Here is a 22,392-nt window from a genome sequence, read left to right on the forward strand (position 1 = left end):
CAGCCCTATTGCTGTTGGGTGACTTTATGCCACTCCTGGTGCAAAAATTTAAGCAGCTCGGCTTTATTTGATGGCTTGTGGCCATTCATCTTCCTCTTGATCACATTCCAGTGGTTTTCAATGGGGTTCAGGTCTGGAGATTGGGCTGGCCATAACAGGGTTTTGATCCGGTGGTCCTCCATCCACACCTTGATTGACCTGGCTGTGTGGCATGGAGCATTGTCCTGCTGAAAAAACAATCCTCACAGTTGGGGAACATTGTCAGAGCAGAAGGAAGCATGTTTTCTTCCAGGATAACCTTGTACGTGGCTTGATTTATGTGTCCTTCACAAAGACGAATCTGCCCGATTCAAGCCTTGCAGAAGCACACCCAGATCATCACCGATCCTTCCAGTCATTTTCTGCAAATAAATGCTCTACACTGTCAGAAAAAATGGTACGGTCGGGGTCCATTTGTGATCACATAGGGTACAGCTTATGTTGTTGTACCCTCACTGGGTCAAAGTTACACCTTAGGGTACTAATATGTTCACTTTAGGGATAGATAATGTACAAATACATTTCTGTCCATCATAGGGTCCATGCATTTACCATTTCACCCAAAATAGGTACAAAATACTGTGATCAAATTATTTGCCTGGTGGGGGATGGGGTGGTTCAAGGCTGCCAAAGCCAAACCCTTCAAGTGCATGAAATTCACTTCATTGTCCCATATGTGATCTCAACAATTCAATAAACATGCAATTGAAAATCACCCAACACCAACATAAACTTAAATAATAAATGATAAAAATAAAATGTTATACAGTAAAATAGTTCATGTTCTCTGGTCACATACAATAGGTGAAAAAACAAATCTATATCTGACCTCTGGATTTTAGTGTTTATATTTAGAGCCTCAAGATGATGATTATTATTATTATTTATTTATTTATTTATTTATTTTTTACATATAAATCAGATTCATTAAATTAAATTACAAACAGGTTTAGAAACAATGTCATTTTATTCCATATAAAATAATCAAGCTGTTTCTTTAAATAAAATCATTAAACTTTGGATCTTTTGGACCTTTAATTCATTCAAAGGAAGAGCGCAAACTTATGCACAATTAATACAAACTTTTTTAAACAAGAAAGACTGAAGAGCTGCAAGTGCAACAGGTAATTTCACAGTGTAGGGCTTTATTCAAATTCGTCCAATAGGATTGGCTCACTGCGCGTGCTGTGCGCAGGAAGTTTGGGATGTGCACGGACCGACGCTTGCTACATGATGATGGATCACTGACTGTCGATGGAGGATCTTCTCAAGTTAACAGAACCTGGAAAACACTGAAGAATCACATAAATTCAGAGGTACGTTTAAATTTAAGTGTTGTTATAATTGGCATTTCGCTTGTATTTCGTGTATTTGTCTAATTGTTATGTGTTTGTAGGTAGTAATTTTCGTTGACAGGACCATTGACAAGTTCGCGTGCTAACGCTCTCCTGCCAAAATCCATATTTAATTATACAGGCTTGTGAAAGCCAACATATTGTTTTCCTACTTCAGTTTAGTACAGAGTAATTGACAAGGAACCATCGAATTATTGACAATTATTGCACACCCATATTGGTAATCGTGTTGTAGCCTTTACGCCTCAGGTTTGTATTCATTTTCAGTAATTCGACGTTTGAGACAATCATTCCGCTTATACTAAAGCTACTACACCTAAAGACTTTTTTTGTCATGTTTTCTTCATTTAAACACTTTAGTCTGTCGAACTGCTTTCTTACACCACGTATTTAACATGTAACAGTACGTGTCCACTGGCGCGGAAGAAGTCCGCTCAACGGCGCTCACCACGCCAGAGAGCTGGAGCTTTGGGCCTGTGTACAGCAAGTGTGTATCGGCTGATTGTTTTCCATCCACAAGCAATAATATCATTTTTAATATGTGTGATTACAGTTAGAAAGATGCCACTGTTAATTCTGAATGCCCAAAGTATTAAAAAACATTGTTGATTTATTACACTTTTGCTTCCCCAGCCACAGTATTGTCAAAATAAATCACAATAAATAATAATAAAAGTATTATGACATTTATTGCCTGTAATCCTTGATCATGCTTATGTTCCTCTGTTTTTGTTAGCATACTTGGCACCAGTCTGTGGGAGTGTGTACCTCTGACTCTCAAGGAGGAGAGGAGTAAGGAGAAATTTGGGCACAGTCATACAGTCTGAAGAAACTGCAAAGAGCCTGTCAAAGGTCTGTGTCAGGGGTGATTGGATTGCTGTAGTATAACACATTAGTTAGCCAAGTGCACAATAATGTTTTACAGTACATATATTTTAAGTCTTCATTTTTATTTGTATAGTACTTTTCACAATACATATAGCTTCTAATCACTGATAGCATTAATACTCTTTATAACTGAAGAGTAACACAGTATCATTGAGTGGTTGCAAAATTTAAGTTCAAATGGGAAACATTTTTGTACATTTGAGATTGAACAAATACTTTCCTCTGCACTTTTTATTTGGCTCCACCAGGAGTTTGCTGTTACTGATGAGGAAAAACCTTTGAGGGACATGTAAATATTTTGCATGTACTGTATAGCAAGATGCTGCCAGATACCTTGATTGTTTAAAGACTGGATGCAGCAAACTTTTTCATGGTGGAGATAGAAGATGGAATGACTGGTGGATAAAAACAATCCAGTGTAAGTAATATCACAGATAATTTTATGTCAATTATCACCTTAAAATACATGTTTGATTTCAGTGTTGCACATGGAACAGTACATTAGAACTACATCGTAAAGACCAGGGAGACATGAAAATGAGAGGGGCACAGAATGTTTCTGTCACTTGGGCATTTTAGTATTTTAATATTGCTGAAAAGTTGTTGAATAGTTTACCCAAAAAGGAAAATTATGTCTTTTACTCAAACCAACATGACTCTTTTCTTCTTTGTAACACAAAAGGTGAATTTCTGGTGGTGGGACATAAACCACAGTAAAACTATTTGACATAAAAGGTGCAATGTATTCCAAGTTTTCTGTAGTGATACGATCACTTTGATGAACAGAACATAATTTAAGTTGTTATTTACTATCAAATTAAAGCAATAAAGCACTGAAAACCTCACTGCATCCTGTGAACAAACTTGGAATATAGCTTAAGTAGCACTGATTACTTTTACTTTTATGGTATTTTTCCCTCTTTTTAAGCTTTTTTTTTTAAGTCACCATACACTTACATTATGGCCAATAAACACTATGAGGATTTCAAACATTCACCTTTTGTGTTCCACAGAAGAAAAAGATATACAGGTCTGGAGCGACATAAGGGTGAGTTAGGACATATTTTTCATTTTTGGGTGAACTATTTCTATTAGACTGGTGTGATATATACATATATATATATTCAGTTATGTGATGAAATTGACCGAATCCATTCATCAAATGTCCAGTTCTTCAAGGAGGGCTTCACTAGTATTGTGCATGAGCTTGCACCAAGAATATACATTGAAGCAAGAGAGGAGATGCTTGCAGAAGATCTTCCATGTATTTTCTGTGGCATTACTGCAGATTATATGAGTAGTAGATATTGTCAAACAAATGTTTTAGTTTCGTCAGAATGTTGTAATACTGTAAGTTTTGTCATAGCAAATTTAGTAAAGCTTGGAAAGATGTTTTTGCAGATGCTTCTAATACTGTTCTAACATTATGTTTTCCTCTTACAGTGTGATGCTGATATGAAAATGTACCCAAGTACTGCCCCAGTGACAAACCACTGTACCCCTAAAGGTACAAATTTTGCAATTTTTTTTTCTGACAGTGTAAATGACAATATTTTTATTTGGAATTTGGGAGAAATGTTGTCAGTAGTTTATAGAATAAAACAAATATTTTCATTTTACTCAATCACATACCAATAAATAGTAAATCCAGAGAAACTGATAATTTTGCAGTGGTCTCTTAATTTTTTCCAGAGCTGTATATACATTCTGCATGCTTCAAAGTGAATGAGCGGCACTCTGCTCTGTCTGTAATCTACTACTCCTATATATTCCAAGCAATGCTGTTGTGCAATTATGCTGTGAAGCTCTGGATTGATGCCCTTTATTTGATAAAAAATTACACAAGGTTATGTTATAAATTAATTGTAATATTTTAAATATTAAATATATTACATTTAGGGCTGTCCATCGATTTAGAATTTTAATTAAAATAATTCCATAATGTGCCAATTAATTAATCAAATTAATTTCAATTAATTGCATTTATAAATAATTACAGAGAAAGAACCCCAAATAAAACTTATTTAGTATATAATAATTAAAATTATTATAAACATAATGTAATATAAATATAAACATTCAGATAATTCCAATGCATTACATTAATGTAAGAGCACACAAGTTAAACATTGATTAGACAATACAAAAAGTGGCTTTGGAAATCTATTTAATTTTTTATGTCATTTCCATATCATTGAATAAGCATATTATTGGCCCACTCTAGACAGCAATCCATTTTGCAATTCAGTTTGTCTCAACCTAACCTATACACCGTGGTTACTAAACAAATAAGATAGGATTGTAAAGTTAGGATCTTTCTGAAACAGGACCCCACTTCTCTGTTGCTCTCACTGGCTGTTGCCAATACAGCCCCAAAGCTGAGGCTGTGCTGACTATCTCCTACTGCCTCAGATTTGCAACAACATCAAGGCAGTACTTTAAGCTTAAAGGGTCAGAACACCCCCCTGTTTCAGCACAGTTGAGCTCTCACCACATTTTTAAAAGACTCGTGTCACGGTACTCTCTCAACTAACAACGCTTAAGAGTTTGAAGCGCTGGTCATGTGCACGGCAACAACACCTGTGGCACTCGCTTGTCAAAGGGTAAAGGCCACACCTTTTTATGAATAATATCGAGAACACCCATGACTTAGAGTCACTGAAATTCAATGGAAAGTTAAACCCTGTACATCATGACCTGTGACATTGACTTGATGTTCATTTCAAACCAGTAAGACTAAAATAACCCTTTTCCTCTTGAAATTAAAAATAACGAATGTTAACATTCTCTTCCCTTATGTGCAAGACATATTTGCCTCAAGAAATGTGTTGTAGTGTTTCACGACCCTTTAAATTGCTCCGATGGTACACTGCTAACCCTAAAGTTGTCATTACTGGAAATATCAAGTCGAATTTAATTAATAATTACTTGAAATGTCAAGTTTTATTTAAATATTTAAGTTCATTTAACTTATTTATCTTTAAAAAAAAATCCATATACTTAAGGTTTTAAGTGCTAATAATTCAAACTTTTGAGTACAAAATTGAGGCTATGGGGAATACCCATAATGCTTTGACTTTGAATTCTTTAATTATGTTCCCTTTGGTCAAAGAAAACATATGGGGAAATTTAAATAGTTATATTTAATAATGTATAGAGGTTTTAACTCTTTAGTAGTTTTATTTATGTTGTTTTGTTGCAAATAGCTGTTTCGTGTGATGTCACCAGGGATTACTGTCCCATTTGGTCAAGTTGGACCCTGTTGACTAATTCTCTTAGTACAAGTGCATTTAAAGGTATATATCTATTTCTATGGAGAATTATGTTTATTTAATGATTGACCAAGAATCAGTTATGATCTTTATTTAAGCTGCACTACTGTTTGATTACAATTATTAACAACAGTAGAAACAACAAATTTAAATAGCAAATTTGAGTGAAGTCTACTTGCGTCTAGTTAACTTAACCTAAATAGTTTATTCTATATGAACACCAAGTTAATTTAACTTATTTACATTTTTTTTACAGTTTTGGAGATGCCATTACTCAATTCAATTGAGGGAATGAGTTTACTCAATGAAATGAGTCAACTTATTATGGTTGTCAGTGTAGGAGAATACATTAAGGGTGCATGATTATTTGCATACATCTTTTAATGAGTTATTTTTCATTGAATCACACAAAACGAACGTGTCAAATGGATCGCCCAAATAAGTTTATGATTATAGTTTTAGGAATACATATGATTAGACACCATTTTGATGATAAAAGTGAATAAAACCATAAAACATAAAATCCTTGAAAACAAAGAATTTGGAACAATGTAAAACAGAATTTAGTAAAAAAATAAAAATAAAAATAAAAATGTCATAGGGCCCTACGAATGGCGTAGCTACTAGACCATGTGAGAAGCTGATGGAATATGACCTCATTGATATGACTCGCTCAATGAATGAGAGCGAATATTATCATCAAAAGAGCTCTCATGACTAGGTGTAAGATGAGTGCAGGAAGCGTTTAGACAGCATTCATTCTGCCAGAATTAGAGCAGTATCTCCATCTAATTATCTCTCTCGTTCTGCACTCATTTGGCCCAATAAAAACACCACCCGAAACCTCTCATTCCAGTTGTCATTCTCATCATCTGTATTTCATGGAAAATGTGTTGCTTTGGGAAACATGTTGGATGGAGCTCAGTATTTATTATGACTGCACAACTTGGACACATGACACTGTTACCCAAATATTATAATTTCATATCCAGATTCCAGCATGTGTGTCTAAGCCAATTTGAAAAGGAAGACATTAGTGGATATGCCATTTTCCTTACCTCCCTCTATTTTATTTATTTATTTATAAATTTATTGTATGTTTTAAAAAATATAAAATTATATCTAAATCATTTCTGATTAAGTAATTGCATCCCTTTAATAATAATAAAAAAGAGACTTTAATAGCAAAACAATCTCTATTCTGTAATGACATTTTTTTATTTATTTTTTTTATTTTATTTTTTTTATTATTAGATGATATATGGGAAGACATCCTTCATTATTCCCCAACATATTACAGTAGAAAATATGTGTTTATGAAAACAGATGCAGAATTTCAGTTTGATTAACATCTGGCTGTGAACAGTGGTTCCATTTTCGCTTATTTAAGGTGAGGCCCTTAGGCTTCATCACAACCACAACGAGGGTAAATTGTATCCATGACAACAAAGCTTTCATTGGCGCGCTGCCAGACACGCCTCAACTAGGGAGCAGAATTATTGCTATGGCAACTGTTTCCGTCAGGTGATTACGATTATTAGGACAAAAAAGCTGTAGTTTTGTAAGGGATAGTGATGGCAGCCTAGAAACAGAAAGTAATAGTCGGCTAGCATTGTCGGGAAAAGGAAAACGATGTGTGGCCTCGTTTCTTGCCGAAGCATTCCAAGTCACTCGTTTGGGAAATTGAAAATAATTTGGAAATTCGACTGTGATTGTTAGTATCCAATACAAAGTAACATGGTCATAACTTTGTTTATAGACTGAGGGCATAGGAGACAAATGCACATATATATACATATATTGTATTATTATTTAAATGCATTTAAATGCATTATTCTACTACCCCGATAATAGACACAATTTGTCGATCAGAAGATTGCGCGTTACCTGTTGTGTAGTCTATCAGACCCCTCCCAACCTGTGGATTTCATTCAGCATGCATACTAACCTACTAAAAGCTATTTTCGCCACACTTTTTTTCCCACATGCCAATACATTTTCCTCTTCGTAATCAAACTCTAATCCACTCGCGTGCCATCATCTTCCCTGCCAAATGTGTCCCGCTTTGGTCGAAGAATTTAATTGTTTAGTCATATTATTATTTTTTTCGTTATATTCATTATGCAAATATATTCAGTTACGCGGTTGATAAGTCTTTTCTCATTAGACTGTAAAACATAACATAGATAATGTAAGCTTTGGTGTGTCATTTTATGCTTTCATAAGGTAAGCACTTTATAGACAGCACAAAAAAATTCGGACACACCCTCCCGAAACAATAACAACGCACTGTATTATTCTGAATACCCAATCTTCTATACTATCTGTAAAACAAAGCATTTGCAAGACGTAGGCTACTATGAATTCAGGACTCTCAATTTTTGCTCTATGTAGCTATATTATGAATTAAAAAAATTCATAATATAGGCCATTTTTATTTAACTTTTTTGTATCATTTAGGCTCACTGTGCCAAATGAAAGATGGATTAAAAGCGAGCCTTGACGCACATCGGTCCAAAATGCGCTATTTATAAATAAAGGTGTGGGGAAAGCATGCAACAATGACTTAGCACACACTAGTTAGACAAGAAGTGAGTTCGTACCCTACCTCGTCTCGTCTTCTTAAGGGTAGTTGTAAAACAAGTGGATGAGCAACAGTGGGACAAAAAGCTGTTTCCTATTGACACGATCCGAGCGACTGTAGATCCACGACCCCTTTTCTGTTCCCTGGATTAATTTTTTATGGCGTTTGAAATGTAATGAAAAGTTATAGGTGAATAAAATCCCTCTTAAACGAGCATTAAAGCGTTGGATGTTGTATGCCAGCCAACAAGGTTTACCTCCTCTTTTTCTGATTTATATATATTGACTGTTGACTTGTCCCAGTATCCTCCCCTCTCCCTGTCGCGCGCGCCCTTGTCTCCTGTCTCGCGCTCTCTCGATTCCCGCCCAACCACGCGCGCAATGACAGACACCGGACGCATTGGTCACGCGTGTTGCTTGTCTGGTCGCAGCGTTTCTTCATAAGTCTATTATTGTCTAAACGTGTAGATGCATAACCTTGTTCTTTAAGACAAAGTGGAAGGTCTTGTATTTTTGTTTTGTTTCTGGTGCTGATTTGTTCAATCAATTTCATGGCAAGATATTCACATATGCAAATGTTTCCAGCAAGGGGAGATTGTCATAGGAGCTAGTGGTCACACTCTTTAATCCAGTGAAAATTTCTCAATTTTTGTATAGGCACATACCGTAAAGTTGTGGCCACAATTTTATTTTATTTTTTTTTTTAATCGAGGTTCCAGTGAGGCACTTACAATGGAAGTGAATGGGGCCAAATTTGGAGGGTTTAAAGGTGCACTCAGTATTTTTTTTATTTATTATTATTATTATTATTATTATTATTATTTTCCTCATTTCAAAAAATTTTGCTTCTAAAGAAATTAATTGTAACTTTAAAACATATGTAGAAAATCATGAGCACACTCACATGAGATGAAGACTCCAGTCATATCAGTAACCTTATAAAAGCTGTTTTATTCTACATGGAGAGGGTCTCCACATGGGGGTGGCCATTTTAGAATCAAATGACCAACTTAAAACTACTCGCTTAATCTCGGTTCTTCTGTTAAAACTCATGTATTATTTGAGCTGTAAAGTTGTCTAAATCATATTTTTTTTTTTTTACAATTATTTTAGGATTTTATGCAGCGCTGTTGAAAAAGAGAGTTGTGACACTGCCATAGACTTCTGTTGTAATTGGAGAATGCGGATGTGACGCATATTGTGGGGCAACCGATAGTTCCAAACACTGAATAGTTCCAGCACTGAACCCCATTCATTTCAGTGTTTCTCAAGCACACTCGCTGGTAACTTGATGAAATGACTGCATTTTTTGACATTTTAATGCATTAGCTGACCTCTCATGAATAGTGGTATTTTATGTAGCCAGCTCAAGTTAATGTTTATTGTTAGATAATAGCTAGTTAGATTCGAATTGCAGTTAGCTAACGTGAGCAACACTTCACTAGCTACCATAACCAGATGTCAGTTGGCCTACATTTACCTCAAATTAATCTGTTGCTCCAAATAAAGTCAAGAAATGTAAAGTCGGAACCGTGGCTTAATAATCACACTCGCATCCTTATGCAGGAAGGCAGAACGAAAATGGAAGAAAGATAAGTTACAGGTCTCTCTTCAAATTTTGAGAGAGAGTTTGACGAAATACCAGACAGATGTGAGGACTGCAAGAGCAAGTTATTTTCCAAACATTATTGCACAGAATTTTAATGCCCCTAGAGTTCTGTTTATATGTGTACATAAAGATTTTGTTGAGTGCAGCCTAAAGAGAACATTACAGTGTGCTTATTGGATCAACATCACTTAAGTATTTTTTGGATGACATTTAATTTGTAAGATAACACTTTTTTCTCTCTCGTTTAGGAGGTGATAGAGAAGTCTAAAGCAAGAGATATCCCTATAGTCATTGATGCAGTAAGTCTCAAGTTCCAGCTGTTGAACAGATGGGATTTTCATATTATTATTTCTTTCTTTTATTTATTTAATACAGGCAAATAATACAGTATAACCACACACACCTCTACACACATCAGGCTGGTCTGTTATTATAAGCAGGCATTCTGCTATTTTACTGATAAACAGGACGGCTTATGAATGGAGAGTGGAGTGATGACCAGGCTGGTGGAGCTTGCCATTCCTGCAAGCAGTGGAGTGGTGAAGAAGCTGGTTAGTGGGGCTATTGGAATGGTGGAGTGCTGGAGCTGGAGGGGTAATGGTGACACAATTTCTGGTTATTTTGGCTCTGTCCTTCAGTACATTGGATTTGAAATGAAACAATGATTAGGAGTTTAAAATGCTTTTATATGTATGAGCTTTAGTATGAGGGTATTATTTGGTCATCAAATTCAAAGTATCTGCAACAAAGTACTAAATATGATTATTTTATTTAGGTTTATAGGAACTTGTGCAAAAAAATTTTGTCCTCTGAAATTGGCAGTCTGTCAAATGGCTATAATTACTACATGGTTCACTTGATGCATCTGAAAATACCTACAAATGTAAGCTGAGAGTTTGCACTTGAAGTCCATAGTCATTATTTAATTTCAGATTCAATGTACTGGACAGAAATCATGCCAATGTTCAAATACGTATGGACCTAACTGCAGGAGTGTACTCTCATTTTGTAATCTCTGTCTTATTAAAATCTTTGGGAAATATTGTCTTTTGATGTGTATTTAATCCATGTCCTTCTATGTATTAACCTTAACACAGTTTCAACTTTCTTTACTACTCCCAGTTCTCTCTAGCAGCAACATTTTGAGCAGTCATCATCCAGTGAAGTTTATTGAGCGCTCATGGCCAGGTGTACAGTTCTCCTTTTCTTCCTACTGTTGCGGTGAAAGAAAGAATTCAATGGCTATTTTTAACACCTTTATGCCTTTCCTGGCCTGCTTTCTCTCCTTGTAGGAGGTCGAATGAGTTTCTAGGAAGACTGCCCATTCAAGGAAAAATTTATCTACCCTCACCCTGGATATATTATATAATAAAATGTTTTGTTGAATGCAATTGGTTGCCTTGTTTATTTTGCACTATTGACCAAACTTCTTTCTTGGGTTAAATTGAGCAATTGCTTGCATTCATTGATATTCACTTGTTGTTCATGCTTATGTGAATGTCTTAACATAAGATAACATTAGGATGTGAGTAATTATGACCATAGAAGCACGGGAAAAATATTAATACATACATACTGTAAATGTATTCTACGATATGGGAGCAATCCCCCCTTCCCTCCAAAATTAAACACAAAATCTCTCCATCACTCCCCAGAAAAAAATGCTTCTATAAATGTAGTCATTGTAGTAATCAATACACATTTTGCTTTAATATTTACCGAAATTTTTGCAAATACAGGCTCAACTCGACTCAAGACCCGGTCTCCTCTGGGGCCTATGACATGGTCTGCTTCCAGTGGTGGAACGTAACTAAGTGCATTTTACTCAAGTACTGTACTTGAGGACAGATTTGAGGTACTTGTCCTTTACTTGAGTATTTCCATTTAATGCAACTTCATACTTTTACTCCACTACATCTCAGAGACACATATTGTACTTTTTTACTCCACTACATTTGTCTGACAGCTTTAGTTACTACAGTGGTTACTTTTCAGTTTACAATTTTTCATACCCTTCCTGTCCAGTGAAAACCATGTATCTCCAAATGTGGTGATTTTGAATGTTAGTGATAAACTGAAAGATTAAGTGTTCCTTTATGTGTTGAGAAAATTATCCTACTTCTTAAGTTAAATAACCTATTTACCCCCCCCCCCTTCTATTAGCTAGAAAATGCATTGTCACAAAGATGAAAACAGGGCTGTTTTTCCGAGATCATGAAAAGTTTACTTTTTAGGTACATGGTTCTCACAGGACAGCAACGCTACAAACATATGATGATAGAATATAATGATAGAATATGATGCATTGCTGTAGATTAAACTACCCAACAGTATATAAAGTACTTAAAATGAGCTCAACCTTAAACATCTACAGCAGTAAAATGCAACATACACATTAATGCAGCAGTAATATTAATCCAAAAGCATCATATCTAATAGTAAAACACTGACAGGGAATATTTTTCTGCAGAGTAAGTACTTTTACTTTTGGTACTTTAAGTAAATTTTGCTGATATTACTTACATTTACTTAAGTAAGGTTTTGAATGCAGGACATTTACTTGTAGTGGAGTATTTTCACTGTGTGGTATTAGTGCTTTAGTACTTAAAGGTGCCGTATGTAAGATTCAGAAACCCTTGTTATTAATGACACCTGTGGCCTATAAGTGAACTGAAGCCAGCTACCTATTGCTCATGCTCGTGCACACACTCCATAGGGATGAGAGCGAGCGAGCATCAGCCAAAACAATGACGTAACATACAAAGAGACTGAATGTGATCCACCGACATCATGCTGACAGATGAGGTAAAATAATTAAAATTACACAGTTATGATTGTTTTACTACAAACTTTGAGACTAAACTAAAACTACTTATCAGCTAACATAGCATATGATACACACATACAGCTACATACTACTGAATTATACCAGACAGTTTACTGTTGCACTGCACTGTTATGTTGCACTATTGTATGTTTTGTATGTCATATGCTGTACTACGATCAAGGAACCTGCATATTTGCTTTAAATGTATCCTGTATACCTGACTTTTAGTATAAAGAGAAGATCGTTGAAATTATTTGAAAATTACGAAGTAAGGTAGCATGCAATTCGTCAGTGGTAGCAGGCAAGATCAAGTTAGCTAAAATTACACAGATCAATCCTTATGGCACTATATTTCACATGCTTTGCAGTTATGTAAGCTTACCTGTCCAATAAGACGAACGCCAAGTCAGGGTCAGTTTTGATCCCCAAAACCAAACAAAGGTACCTCCAGGAATGAAATGCCCTGCCGATGTTGACTCTAGTTTTTGCTCAACCACGATCACGTTCCCGCTTATCCAGACGGGATTCAGTAGATACATTTTTTTTTTTTTTTTTTTGCCTTACTCAGAGTTTGTGTAGGAGTCGGTGTTGTGCTGGGAGCCAGATGTTTGCTGGATTCCATCTCTAAGATAACGTTACCTAGGTGTTGCAGTTTGTTGTCGCTGTTGAATAGCGGAAGAGAAGCACTGAGGCAAGGCTCTCGGGAGCGCGCATAAACGTCACATCCTTTAGATTTTCCCGGCAAAACCGACCTGCTCCCTTCGCATGAAAATCAGTCTACAGGCTTTAGTAGGCAACCTAGGAAGTCCAGAAAGGGCTAATTTTTTAAGTTGCTTTACAAGCCGTTCACACATTGGCAAAAAAAAAAGAAAAGAAAAAAAAAGGCAAATATTACATGAAAATTGTTAAATACTGCACCTTTAAGTAGTGGAATGCCCTCACCCAAAAACTCAAATAAATGTAGCATTACTTGTGGCGTGGAGTTTGAATGTTTTTGCTATCATTGTATGGATAGGAATTTGACTCTGTGGTTCTTGCATGTGGTGTCTGGATATGTTTTGAGCAGTCATCATCCAGTGAAGTTTATTGAGCGCTCATGGCCAGGTGTACAGTTCTCCATTTCTTCCTACTGTTGCGGTGAAAGAAAGAATTCAATGGCTATTTTTAACACTTTTATGCCTTTCCTGGCCTGCTTTCTCTCCCTGTAGGAGGTCGATGAGTTTCTATGAAGACTGCCCATTCAAGGAAAAACGTATTTACCCTCACCCTGGATATATTATATAATAAAATGTTTTGTTGAATGCAATTGGTTGCCTTGTTTATTTTGCACTATTGACCAAACTTCTTTCTTGGGTTAAATTGAGCAGTTGCTAACATTCATTGATATTCACTTGTTGTTCATGCTTATGTGAATGTCTTAACATAAGATAACATTAGGATGTGAGTAATTATGACCATAGAAGCAAGGGAAAAATATTAATACATACATACTGTAAATGTATTCTATGATACGGGAGCAATCCCCCCTTCCCTCCAAAATTAAACACAAAATCACTCCATCACTCCCCAGAAAAAATGCTACTATAAATGTAGTCATCGTAGTAATCAATACATATTTTGCTTTAATATTTACTGAAAATTGTTGCAAATATAGTTGCTAATGCTGCCTGTCCTGCTTAAACCCATTCAAACAGGTTGACAGCGCAGATTTGTTTGGAACTATTGAGAGCTACATGATCCACGCGACCACGTGGCGGTGAGTTCAAATAGTGTCGCAACTCTCTTTTCAATGGCGCTGGTTTTAAGGCTTGTTGACATTACATCATCATGGCAATGAAGTTGTAAAATTGGCTATAACTTTACATGGAAAAGGTTAGTAAGTGATTTTATCACATTGTAATCATGTTATCACTGATATTGTTTATGTGTCTGTACTTTTGAAATAGTGAGGATTTTAACATTTACAGATTGGGACCATTCACTTCCATTGTAAGTGCCTCACTGTAACCAAGATTTTTTATTTTTTTTTTTAAAGAAAAGTAGGGACAAGTAAAAATTATTTTTTGTGGTAATCAATATTATTCCTTTAAATAGCTTATACAATTAAAAAAGATTACAGTAAAACAATTACAAGGTTTAGCCATTGTGACAACTTTCCTGTGCAAAAATAAACTGAGAATAAACATTAAATTGTATTTGATTTTGACATGATTCATAAAGAAACAATATGATGTTATGAGAAGACACGGAAAAAGAAGGCATGTATTTAGGCTACTCAGTGTAGTTCAGATCCTTCACATAAAGCAATACATAACATTTCATCTTAATTCATAGACACCAATTTTCAAATAAAATTAACACCCCTTTGGTTATAAAATACAGATTTGTTGAAGAGAGCAGCAAATTCATAAACAATACTCCCAATACATTTTTGTAGTAAAAATCAGTGCAAGGATCCTGTTAATTTGAAGAGGCAGCAAAGGCTCAGATTCAGCAGTGTGCTGTAAACTTACAGTACTGTACAATGCAAAGATAAGAAAGGGTAGCAAATGGAAAGCACCGCAACAGAAGGGAACAACAGGGATCTCTTCCAAGCTCTACCTTTCCAGTTTGTGTGATCATATATTATATTTTCAAAGTATAATGTGGGAACAGCATCATCAAGTTAAGTCCATATTTTTGTGTCAGATTGTGGCTACAGTATTGCAACACTGTCCCATGTCATAGTGCCCTGTTCTTCATGTCCCATCCACCACGTATATCAGTTTGTCCATTTGTGTGTCCACTGTCTTTGTTCAAAGACTCAGGGATAGACACACCGCACAGAAGAGAGGCATCAGGGCTTCTCTTGCTAATGAATGAAGATGGCACAAGATATGGAAAGTTACGAAAGAAGATTGATTGTACGATACACCTTAAAGAATGGCATATTCTTCAATCTATGGAGAGGCAACATGCTGTCCAGCTCACCTGCATTTTGCTGTAGATCCAGGGCAGTAGGTTTGTCACTTTGCTATATACTCCTGGTCTAAGTTGTTTTCCACAGCCATCTCCCCAACTCGTAATTCCTACCAGATACCAGCGTTCATTACCTCCCTTGCACACCAGTGGACCTCCACTGTCGCCCTATAGACAAGAGACAAGGAGAAAGAGAAAGAGAGACTTAAGCAAATGGAACATGAACTTTGAATCATTGTGCACTATAAAATAAAGATACTTCAAAATATTGAATATAGCAAACAACAATTGTGATTAGTAATTAAGTTCTGATATCTTAAACCAGGTTAGCGGTTTTGAGTATGATGAAGAAATATACTCCTGTAAGTAAATATAAATCTATTAAAAATGATCATACTTTTATATAGAAGTATGATAATTTTGATTATATTTATCATTTTTATCAGATACGGGTAAGGACCTTCAATTAATGTTTACATCTACCATCAGAATGGTTGAAAAAATTTGATCTCAGTGATTTCAACTGTGGCATGATTTTTGGTGCCAGACAGGCTCGTTTGAGTATTTCTGCAACTGCTGATCTCCTGGGGTTTTCACACACAACAGTCTCTAGAGTTTGCTCAGAATGGTGCCAAAAACAAAAAACATCCAGTGAGTGGCAGTTCTGCCGTTGTTGATGAGAGAGGTCAACAGAGAATGGCCAGAATGTTTCGAGCTGACAGAAAGGCTACGGTAAATCAGATAGCCTCTCTGTACAACTGTAGTGAGCAGAATAGCATCTAAGAATGCACAACACGCCAATCATTGAGGTGCCTCCAGGTACCACTACTGTCAGCTTAGAACAGGAAACTGAGGCTGCGGTGACCACAGGCTCACCTCAAAGAGTATACTTCTCTAAAAGAGTACATTTCTCTAAAAGAGCGGCACACACGGAATGTCTTTATAAAGACACGTCTTTTTAAGGATTCCTTTCCATTTGTGTGTTATTCCTGGTTGCGCTCATTATCTCTCGCCTTCTGACGGTCACGATCACTGTCTTTCGTGTCTGGGCACTGCTTCCGCGGAGACAGCGTTCATGGATGGGTCATGTACTCATTGCGAGAACATGTCCATGGCAACAATGCGGTCGCGGCTTACCTTCGTAAGAAAACAAGCCACCCCAGAGGCTCCCCGCCTCGGTCCTTCTACCCACGGGTATGAGGACAGCGCGGCTAGCACTGGGGGCAATTTGGGCACCCCAATGGGACCACCTCCGCCGGATATCCCCCCACGGACCTCCCATTCCCCAGCACGCTCGTCTGCCCTGATCGGGCTTCCGGATGAGTCCACCGGCTCGTCTTACGGCGAGTTCGACCTCTTATTTGGAGCCCGCAAAGGTGATGAGCTCTTGAGCGCAGCATCGGAGAGCGGGCTCGTCCAGTCGGACGCCGAAGCCTCAGCTGGGCTCCTCCCTTCGGGTGCGGTCGCCCAGTCACAGGCTGACGCGGAGATAATGACATGCTTTCCACTCAAAGCCACGCCCCGCCCCTCGTTCCTTTCTTCCTGGAAGTGCATGAAGAGCTGACAAGGTCATGGGAGGCAGTTTTACTGCCCGGTCCCGATCTTTCAGCTCCCCCGCCCTCACTACCCTCGATGGTGGGGTGGCCAAGGGCTATTCAGCAATCCCCCCAGTGGATAAAGGCGCTCGCGGTGCACCTATGCCCGCAAAGCGCCACCACCTGGTGCGGGCGCCCAAAGCTCCCGTCCAAGGCCTGTAGGTTTACATAGTCTCTGACGGCCAAGGCCTACAGTGGCGCTGGACAAGCCGCCTCTGCCCTGCACGCTCTCCTGCAAGTCCACCAAGCCAAGGCGCTAAAGGAACGAGCACGCACAGTTGGTGCTGACCTGTTTGAAGGCGTTCAAACAGAAAACAGCGGTTCACTGAAAATTTTCAGAGGCTCCTGGGGCATATGGCATCCTCAGCGGTGGCCACTCCGCTCGGGTTGATGCATATGAGACTGCTTCAGCATTGGCTTCAGACTCGAGTCCCGAGATGGGCATGGCACCGCGGGACACATCGCGTGGCCATCACGCCGATCTGTCACCATCTCTTCAGCCCTTGGACCGACCTCACGTTTCTACGGACAGGCATTCCCATAGAGCGGGTCTCCAGGTGCGTCGTGGTCACGACGCCTCCAAAACGGGATGGGGTACTGTTTGCAATGGGCACGCAGCTGCCGGCTTATGGACGGGCCCGCAGCTGCATTGGCACATCAACTGCCTCAAGTTGCTGGCAATTCTGCTCGCCCTGCAGAGGTTCCGGCCGTTGATCCAGGGCAATCACGTGTTAGTTTGGACAGACAACATGGCAATGGTAGCATATGTCAACCGTTAAGGCGGTCTGCGCTCCCGTTGTATGTCACAACTTGCCCGCCGTCTCTTCCTCTGGAGTCAGCAGCACCTCAAGTCACTGTGAGCCACTCACATCCCGGGCGACCTCAACACTGCAGTGGATGCGCTGTCACAGCAGAGTCAATTTGGACAGGCACAGATAGACCGGTTCACCTCCCAGGAATCCTCCCACTGCCCGCTCCGGTACGCCCTGACCGAGGCACCTCTCAGTATAGTTGGCCCCCTGGACTGCGCAAATATGCGTTTCCCCCAGTGAGCCTACTTGCACAGACCCTGTGCATGGGTAGGTGCCCCACATGTGGCGGTTCCCCATAGGTAATCCCATGTGACGTATATCTTCCGCTAATTCGTTTCCCTGTTGGCAAACTGCGTCTTCCTCCATGCTTGTAGTAACTCCTCCCCTGTAGGGTAGGACCTACCATGGGACTTCTCCACATGGCATACTTCCGACATAGCTCGGCAAGACCATGTGATGTATTTCCACTTAAATACCCCCCCTCTATCTGGGTGAGGTGTGGTCTCCGCAGTGTCCTCCCCTTGGGAGGGACACCCCTCCGACTAGACCTGGTCGGCCCAGTTGGATAATCCCCCTTTTTTTAGGGAGTGGAAAAAAAAGGGGATAAGAGGCCACGAGTGGGCTAGCCCGTCTCTATCTTTTGGGTAGTCGACTTGTCCCAAAGGGCCATTCGACACTTATAACACTGTTGGGGGAGGTTATGTGTCGGCCTGGTGCACTGGCTACAGTGGTCTGCCCGTCACACACTGCCAGTTCACGTAACACAGTTCAGCCAGTTGCGGCGTTTTGTATAGGGACCCCTAGTGTCACTACAGACACAATTTCGAGTGAGTGACAGATAGGGAACGTCCTGGTTACTTGCGTAACCTCCGTTCCCTGATCGAGGGAACGAGATGTTGTGTCCCTCCTGCCACAACGCTGAACTACCCGCTGAAATGGCCGGGACCTTGTCTCGGCTCCTCAGCATAAAACCTGAATGAGTGGTTGCATACCAGCTCCTTTTATACCCGTATGTCCAGGGGAGTGGTATGCAAATACCATTCGCCAATTTTCATTGGCCTTTTATCAAAGACCAGAAGTGTCTCGGGCTCCCAAGAGTGACCCCTAGTATCACTACATCGACACCACGTCTTGTTCCCTCCATCAGGGAATGGAGGTTACGCAAGTTACGCTCACTAAAATTATGCATACCCTACTAATAAAGTCAATTATAGATATAATATAGCTTATATAATAAATTTTATAATTTAGATAATTTAAAAACCTTACATTGTTGTGGCAGATAAGTAAAGCATGGATTAGACAATACAAAAATTGGCGTTAGAAGCATCAGATGAACACTTTTAGAGCATCTCACGGTGGTTACATCATGTTTCACTGGTGTCTCTAGCCATAAACAGCGTTTTAGGATGCCTTGTCAAATTAAATGTAGGTTAAAACTTGTCCAAGACCCCTGCAATCTGACTGCTCCCAGCATTAATTCGGATACATTTGAAAATGCTCTGAGCCCACACTGCTGTTTGCAAGCCATTTCCAAAAGTTTTTCGTCCACACTGAAACATATGAAAACTCTTAAATCCCCTTACTGCGAATGCAAAAAACTTTGTTCCATGTTCGCACTAAAACGCAATTGTCCTTGTGTTCTGTCGCTGAACAGCAATTCCGAGTAAACTTCCCATCGCTTTGAAGAAATAAAATGTGAAGGTTGTCCAAAGTAACATTTATCTTTAACAACACTATCAAAGTGAATAACAGGCACTACAGTGCCGTTACAACATGGGCCGCCATCTTGATTTTTTGGGGTTGAATGGATCGCATGACTGCTTCACATGACTACAAATACGTCATCGTTTTCAGATATCTCCTTTTGCCCTGTCCATACCACAATGTGAAGACAGCATTTTCAAATGTATCCACTCGTCTCAGTGTGGACAGTAGGCCAAAACGTTGGGAAAAAAATATGTTTTCAAACTAAAACGTACTAGTGTGGACGTGGCCTTAGAGCTTACATTTTTCTGTAAGTAGGAAAATTACTTATTAGGGAATTTAAGTATGGCCAATTCATTGCTTACATTTTTTTTAACAAGTTATTTATTAAATAATTAATAGCACTGAATTAATGTGTCAAATTTACAGCCTTAATATAAATATATAAAACAGCCCAAATCTAAGTGAATATATATTAATGTATATAGTATATTACTGTACATTAAATTAATATACATACTGTATGCAGTTAAGTAATATGTAATGTAAATGTAAAGTAATAAACATTTCATAATTAAAACCCCTACATTTTGTGATAAATGACTGTTTTGATGTTTAAAAAGAAAATGTGGTTAATTTATAATACTGTTCAGGGATCTCTTTAAAAAACGTAAAGAAAATTGTTTTTTAATTACTTTAAAAAAATAATTACTCAAGTAGAAGTAAAAGTACTAACATAAACAATTACTTGAGTAAGAGAAAGAAAGTATCCAATTAAAAGAGTACTCAAGTAGTGAGTAACTCGTTACTTTCACAAATGACATAATAGACGTTAACCCCCCTATATTCCATTACATAATACACATTTAACATGTATTACAGAATTATTATTATTATTAATGGAAATTCTGTCATCATTCACCATCATGTTGTTCCAAACCCGTATGATTTTCTTCTATGCAACATGAAGTAGATATTAGACAGAATGTTTGCCTGAGTCATTATTTACTTTCAGTGAATGTTTTTTTTTTCTTTTTTTTTTCTCCATATTTTGAAAGTGAATGGTGACTGAGACTGTCAGTCCCTAACTTTCTGTCTAACATATATTGTGTTCCACATAATACAAAGTGTCACACTGGTTTGGAACAACATCAGGGTAGGGAAATAACGACAGAAATTTAATTATGGCTGAGCTATCAATTAAAAGGAATAGTTCACCCCAAAACTGAATATTCTCTCATCATTTACTCACCCTCATGCCATCTCAGATATGTATGAATTCCTTTCTTCTGCAGAACACAAATTAAGATTTTTAGAAGAATATTTTAGCTCTGTAGGCCAAAATTTTTATGCTCCAAAAACATAAAGGCAGCATAAAAGTAATCCATAAAACTCCAGTCATTAAATCCATGTCTTCAGAACTGATTTCATAGGTGTGGGTGAGAAACAGATCAATATTAGTCATTTTTTGCTAGACATTATTTTCCCTGCCCAGCAGGGGGTGATATGCAGAGAAGAATGTGAATCACAAAAAACACAAGTGGAAGAGTGTGAAATTGATCTGTTTCTCATCCAAACATTCTCAAATCACATTGCTACTGAAGATACTGATTTAACCACTGGAGTCTCATGGATTACTTTTACGCTGACTTATGTGATTTTGTTTAGCTTTAAAATGTTGCCACCTATTCACTTGCATTGTATGGACCTACAGAGCTGAGAAATTTTTCTAAAAATCTTCATTTGAGTTCAGCAGATGAAAGAAAGTCATACACATCTGGGGTGGCATGAGGGTACATTTGATGAGTTTACTGCTTCCTTCACTCCTGCAATGTTTTCTTTCATGCTGAATGTTTTAAATTACTTTTTGACAAATCATTACTTGATTAAAATAACATAATAACATATAGAGAGGCAAAAAATATAGATACATTTTAAAATGTACTCTTTATTTGACCACACAGTATATATTAAAAATGACAAACAGAATGAAGATTTATTGTATTAATATATTATTTAATAAGAATAACAAGTGAGGCCCAAGCATTGTAAAAGTTCATATGTGATGCTGTTTCTGTGACAGCCCCAGAGATCCGACACTTTGTGTATAGGTCAGCATCCGAATTCACTCACTCATTTTGTTCACTCACTGCTGAGATATAGTGCACTAACTGCCATTCACAATATAGGAAATAGTGAACGAGTGAACGATTTTGGATACAGCCACTCTCTTTGCCAATAGATCACCTCGCGCCCCTTGCTGTGCACATGCAGAAATGCTGTCTGTTCACACCCCAATTGTCAATCACGCGAACAGCAGAGCAAAGGCATTTATTTACACTTAACTTGGATGTTTACATGGATTTATAGTTAATCCGCCTGAAGTAGCTGTGATAGTTTCCAGTACCCCTGCGAGGGCACGTGGTAAATGCGTAAATACAGCTCATGACATGTGGGACGCGGGACAAAGTGCACTGATAGATTGCTGTACTGATTTAAAAATGTACACTTAAAAACTGATGTTATAAGAGCCCAGTTACAGAATCACCCTGAAAATGACCATCACTTTACATATAAAAGCCCGCGTTATCATTAGAGCCAAAACTTACCTCAGAGTGCTGCCTTAAGTTGATTTTAATCTTGAAATATCTGCTTGTCTTGGTGTTAAATGAAGGCAATGCATGACGAAACTATTATTTTTTCACTGTGCGGAGCAAAGTGTTTCACTTTGAAGAGTTCGATGCTGC

General features: G+C 38.0%; 2 protein-coding genes across 3 annotated transcripts in view; both read right to left on the reverse strand.

Annotated features, from left to right (window-relative positions):
• The window catches only part of fxyd6 (FXYD domain containing ion transport regulator 6), a 51,822-nt gene extending 43,352 nt beyond the window's left edge, over positions 1-8,470 (reverse strand). Inside the window, exon 1 of one of the 2 annotated variants that reach the window (XM_051666184.1) lies at positions 8,163-8,470. The gene's annotated coding sequence lies outside the window, so the exon portion shown is untranslated. Of the gene's footprint in view, positions 1-8,157 lie in introns of both variants that reach the window. The other variant, XM_051666185.1, reaches the window with a different exon arrangement.
• Positions 8,471-14,629: 6,159 nt separating this feature from the next.
• The window catches only part of tmprss13a (transmembrane serine protease 13a), a 30,747-nt gene continuing 22,984 nt past the window's right edge, over positions 14,630-22,392 (reverse strand). Inside the window, exons 12-13 of the mRNA XM_051666193.1 lie at positions 15,544-15,699; positions 14,630-15,424 (exon numbers count right to left, since the gene is read on the reverse strand). Of these exons, the coding sequence (XP_051522153.1) occupies positions 15,410-15,424; positions 15,544-15,699 (171 nt within the window). The 3' untranslated portion in view covers positions 14,630-15,409. The remainder of the gene's footprint in view (positions 15,425-15,543; positions 15,700-22,392) is intronic.

The sequence above is a fragment of the Myxocyprinus asiaticus genome, chromosome 31 (genome assembly GCF_019703515.2).
Source record: "Myxocyprinus asiaticus isolate MX2 ecotype Aquarium Trade chromosome 31, UBuf_Myxa_2, whole genome shotgun sequence".
In the NCBI taxonomy this organism is placed as follows: domain Eukaryota; kingdom Metazoa; phylum Chordata; class Actinopteri; order Cypriniformes; family Catostomidae; genus Myxocyprinus; species Myxocyprinus asiaticus.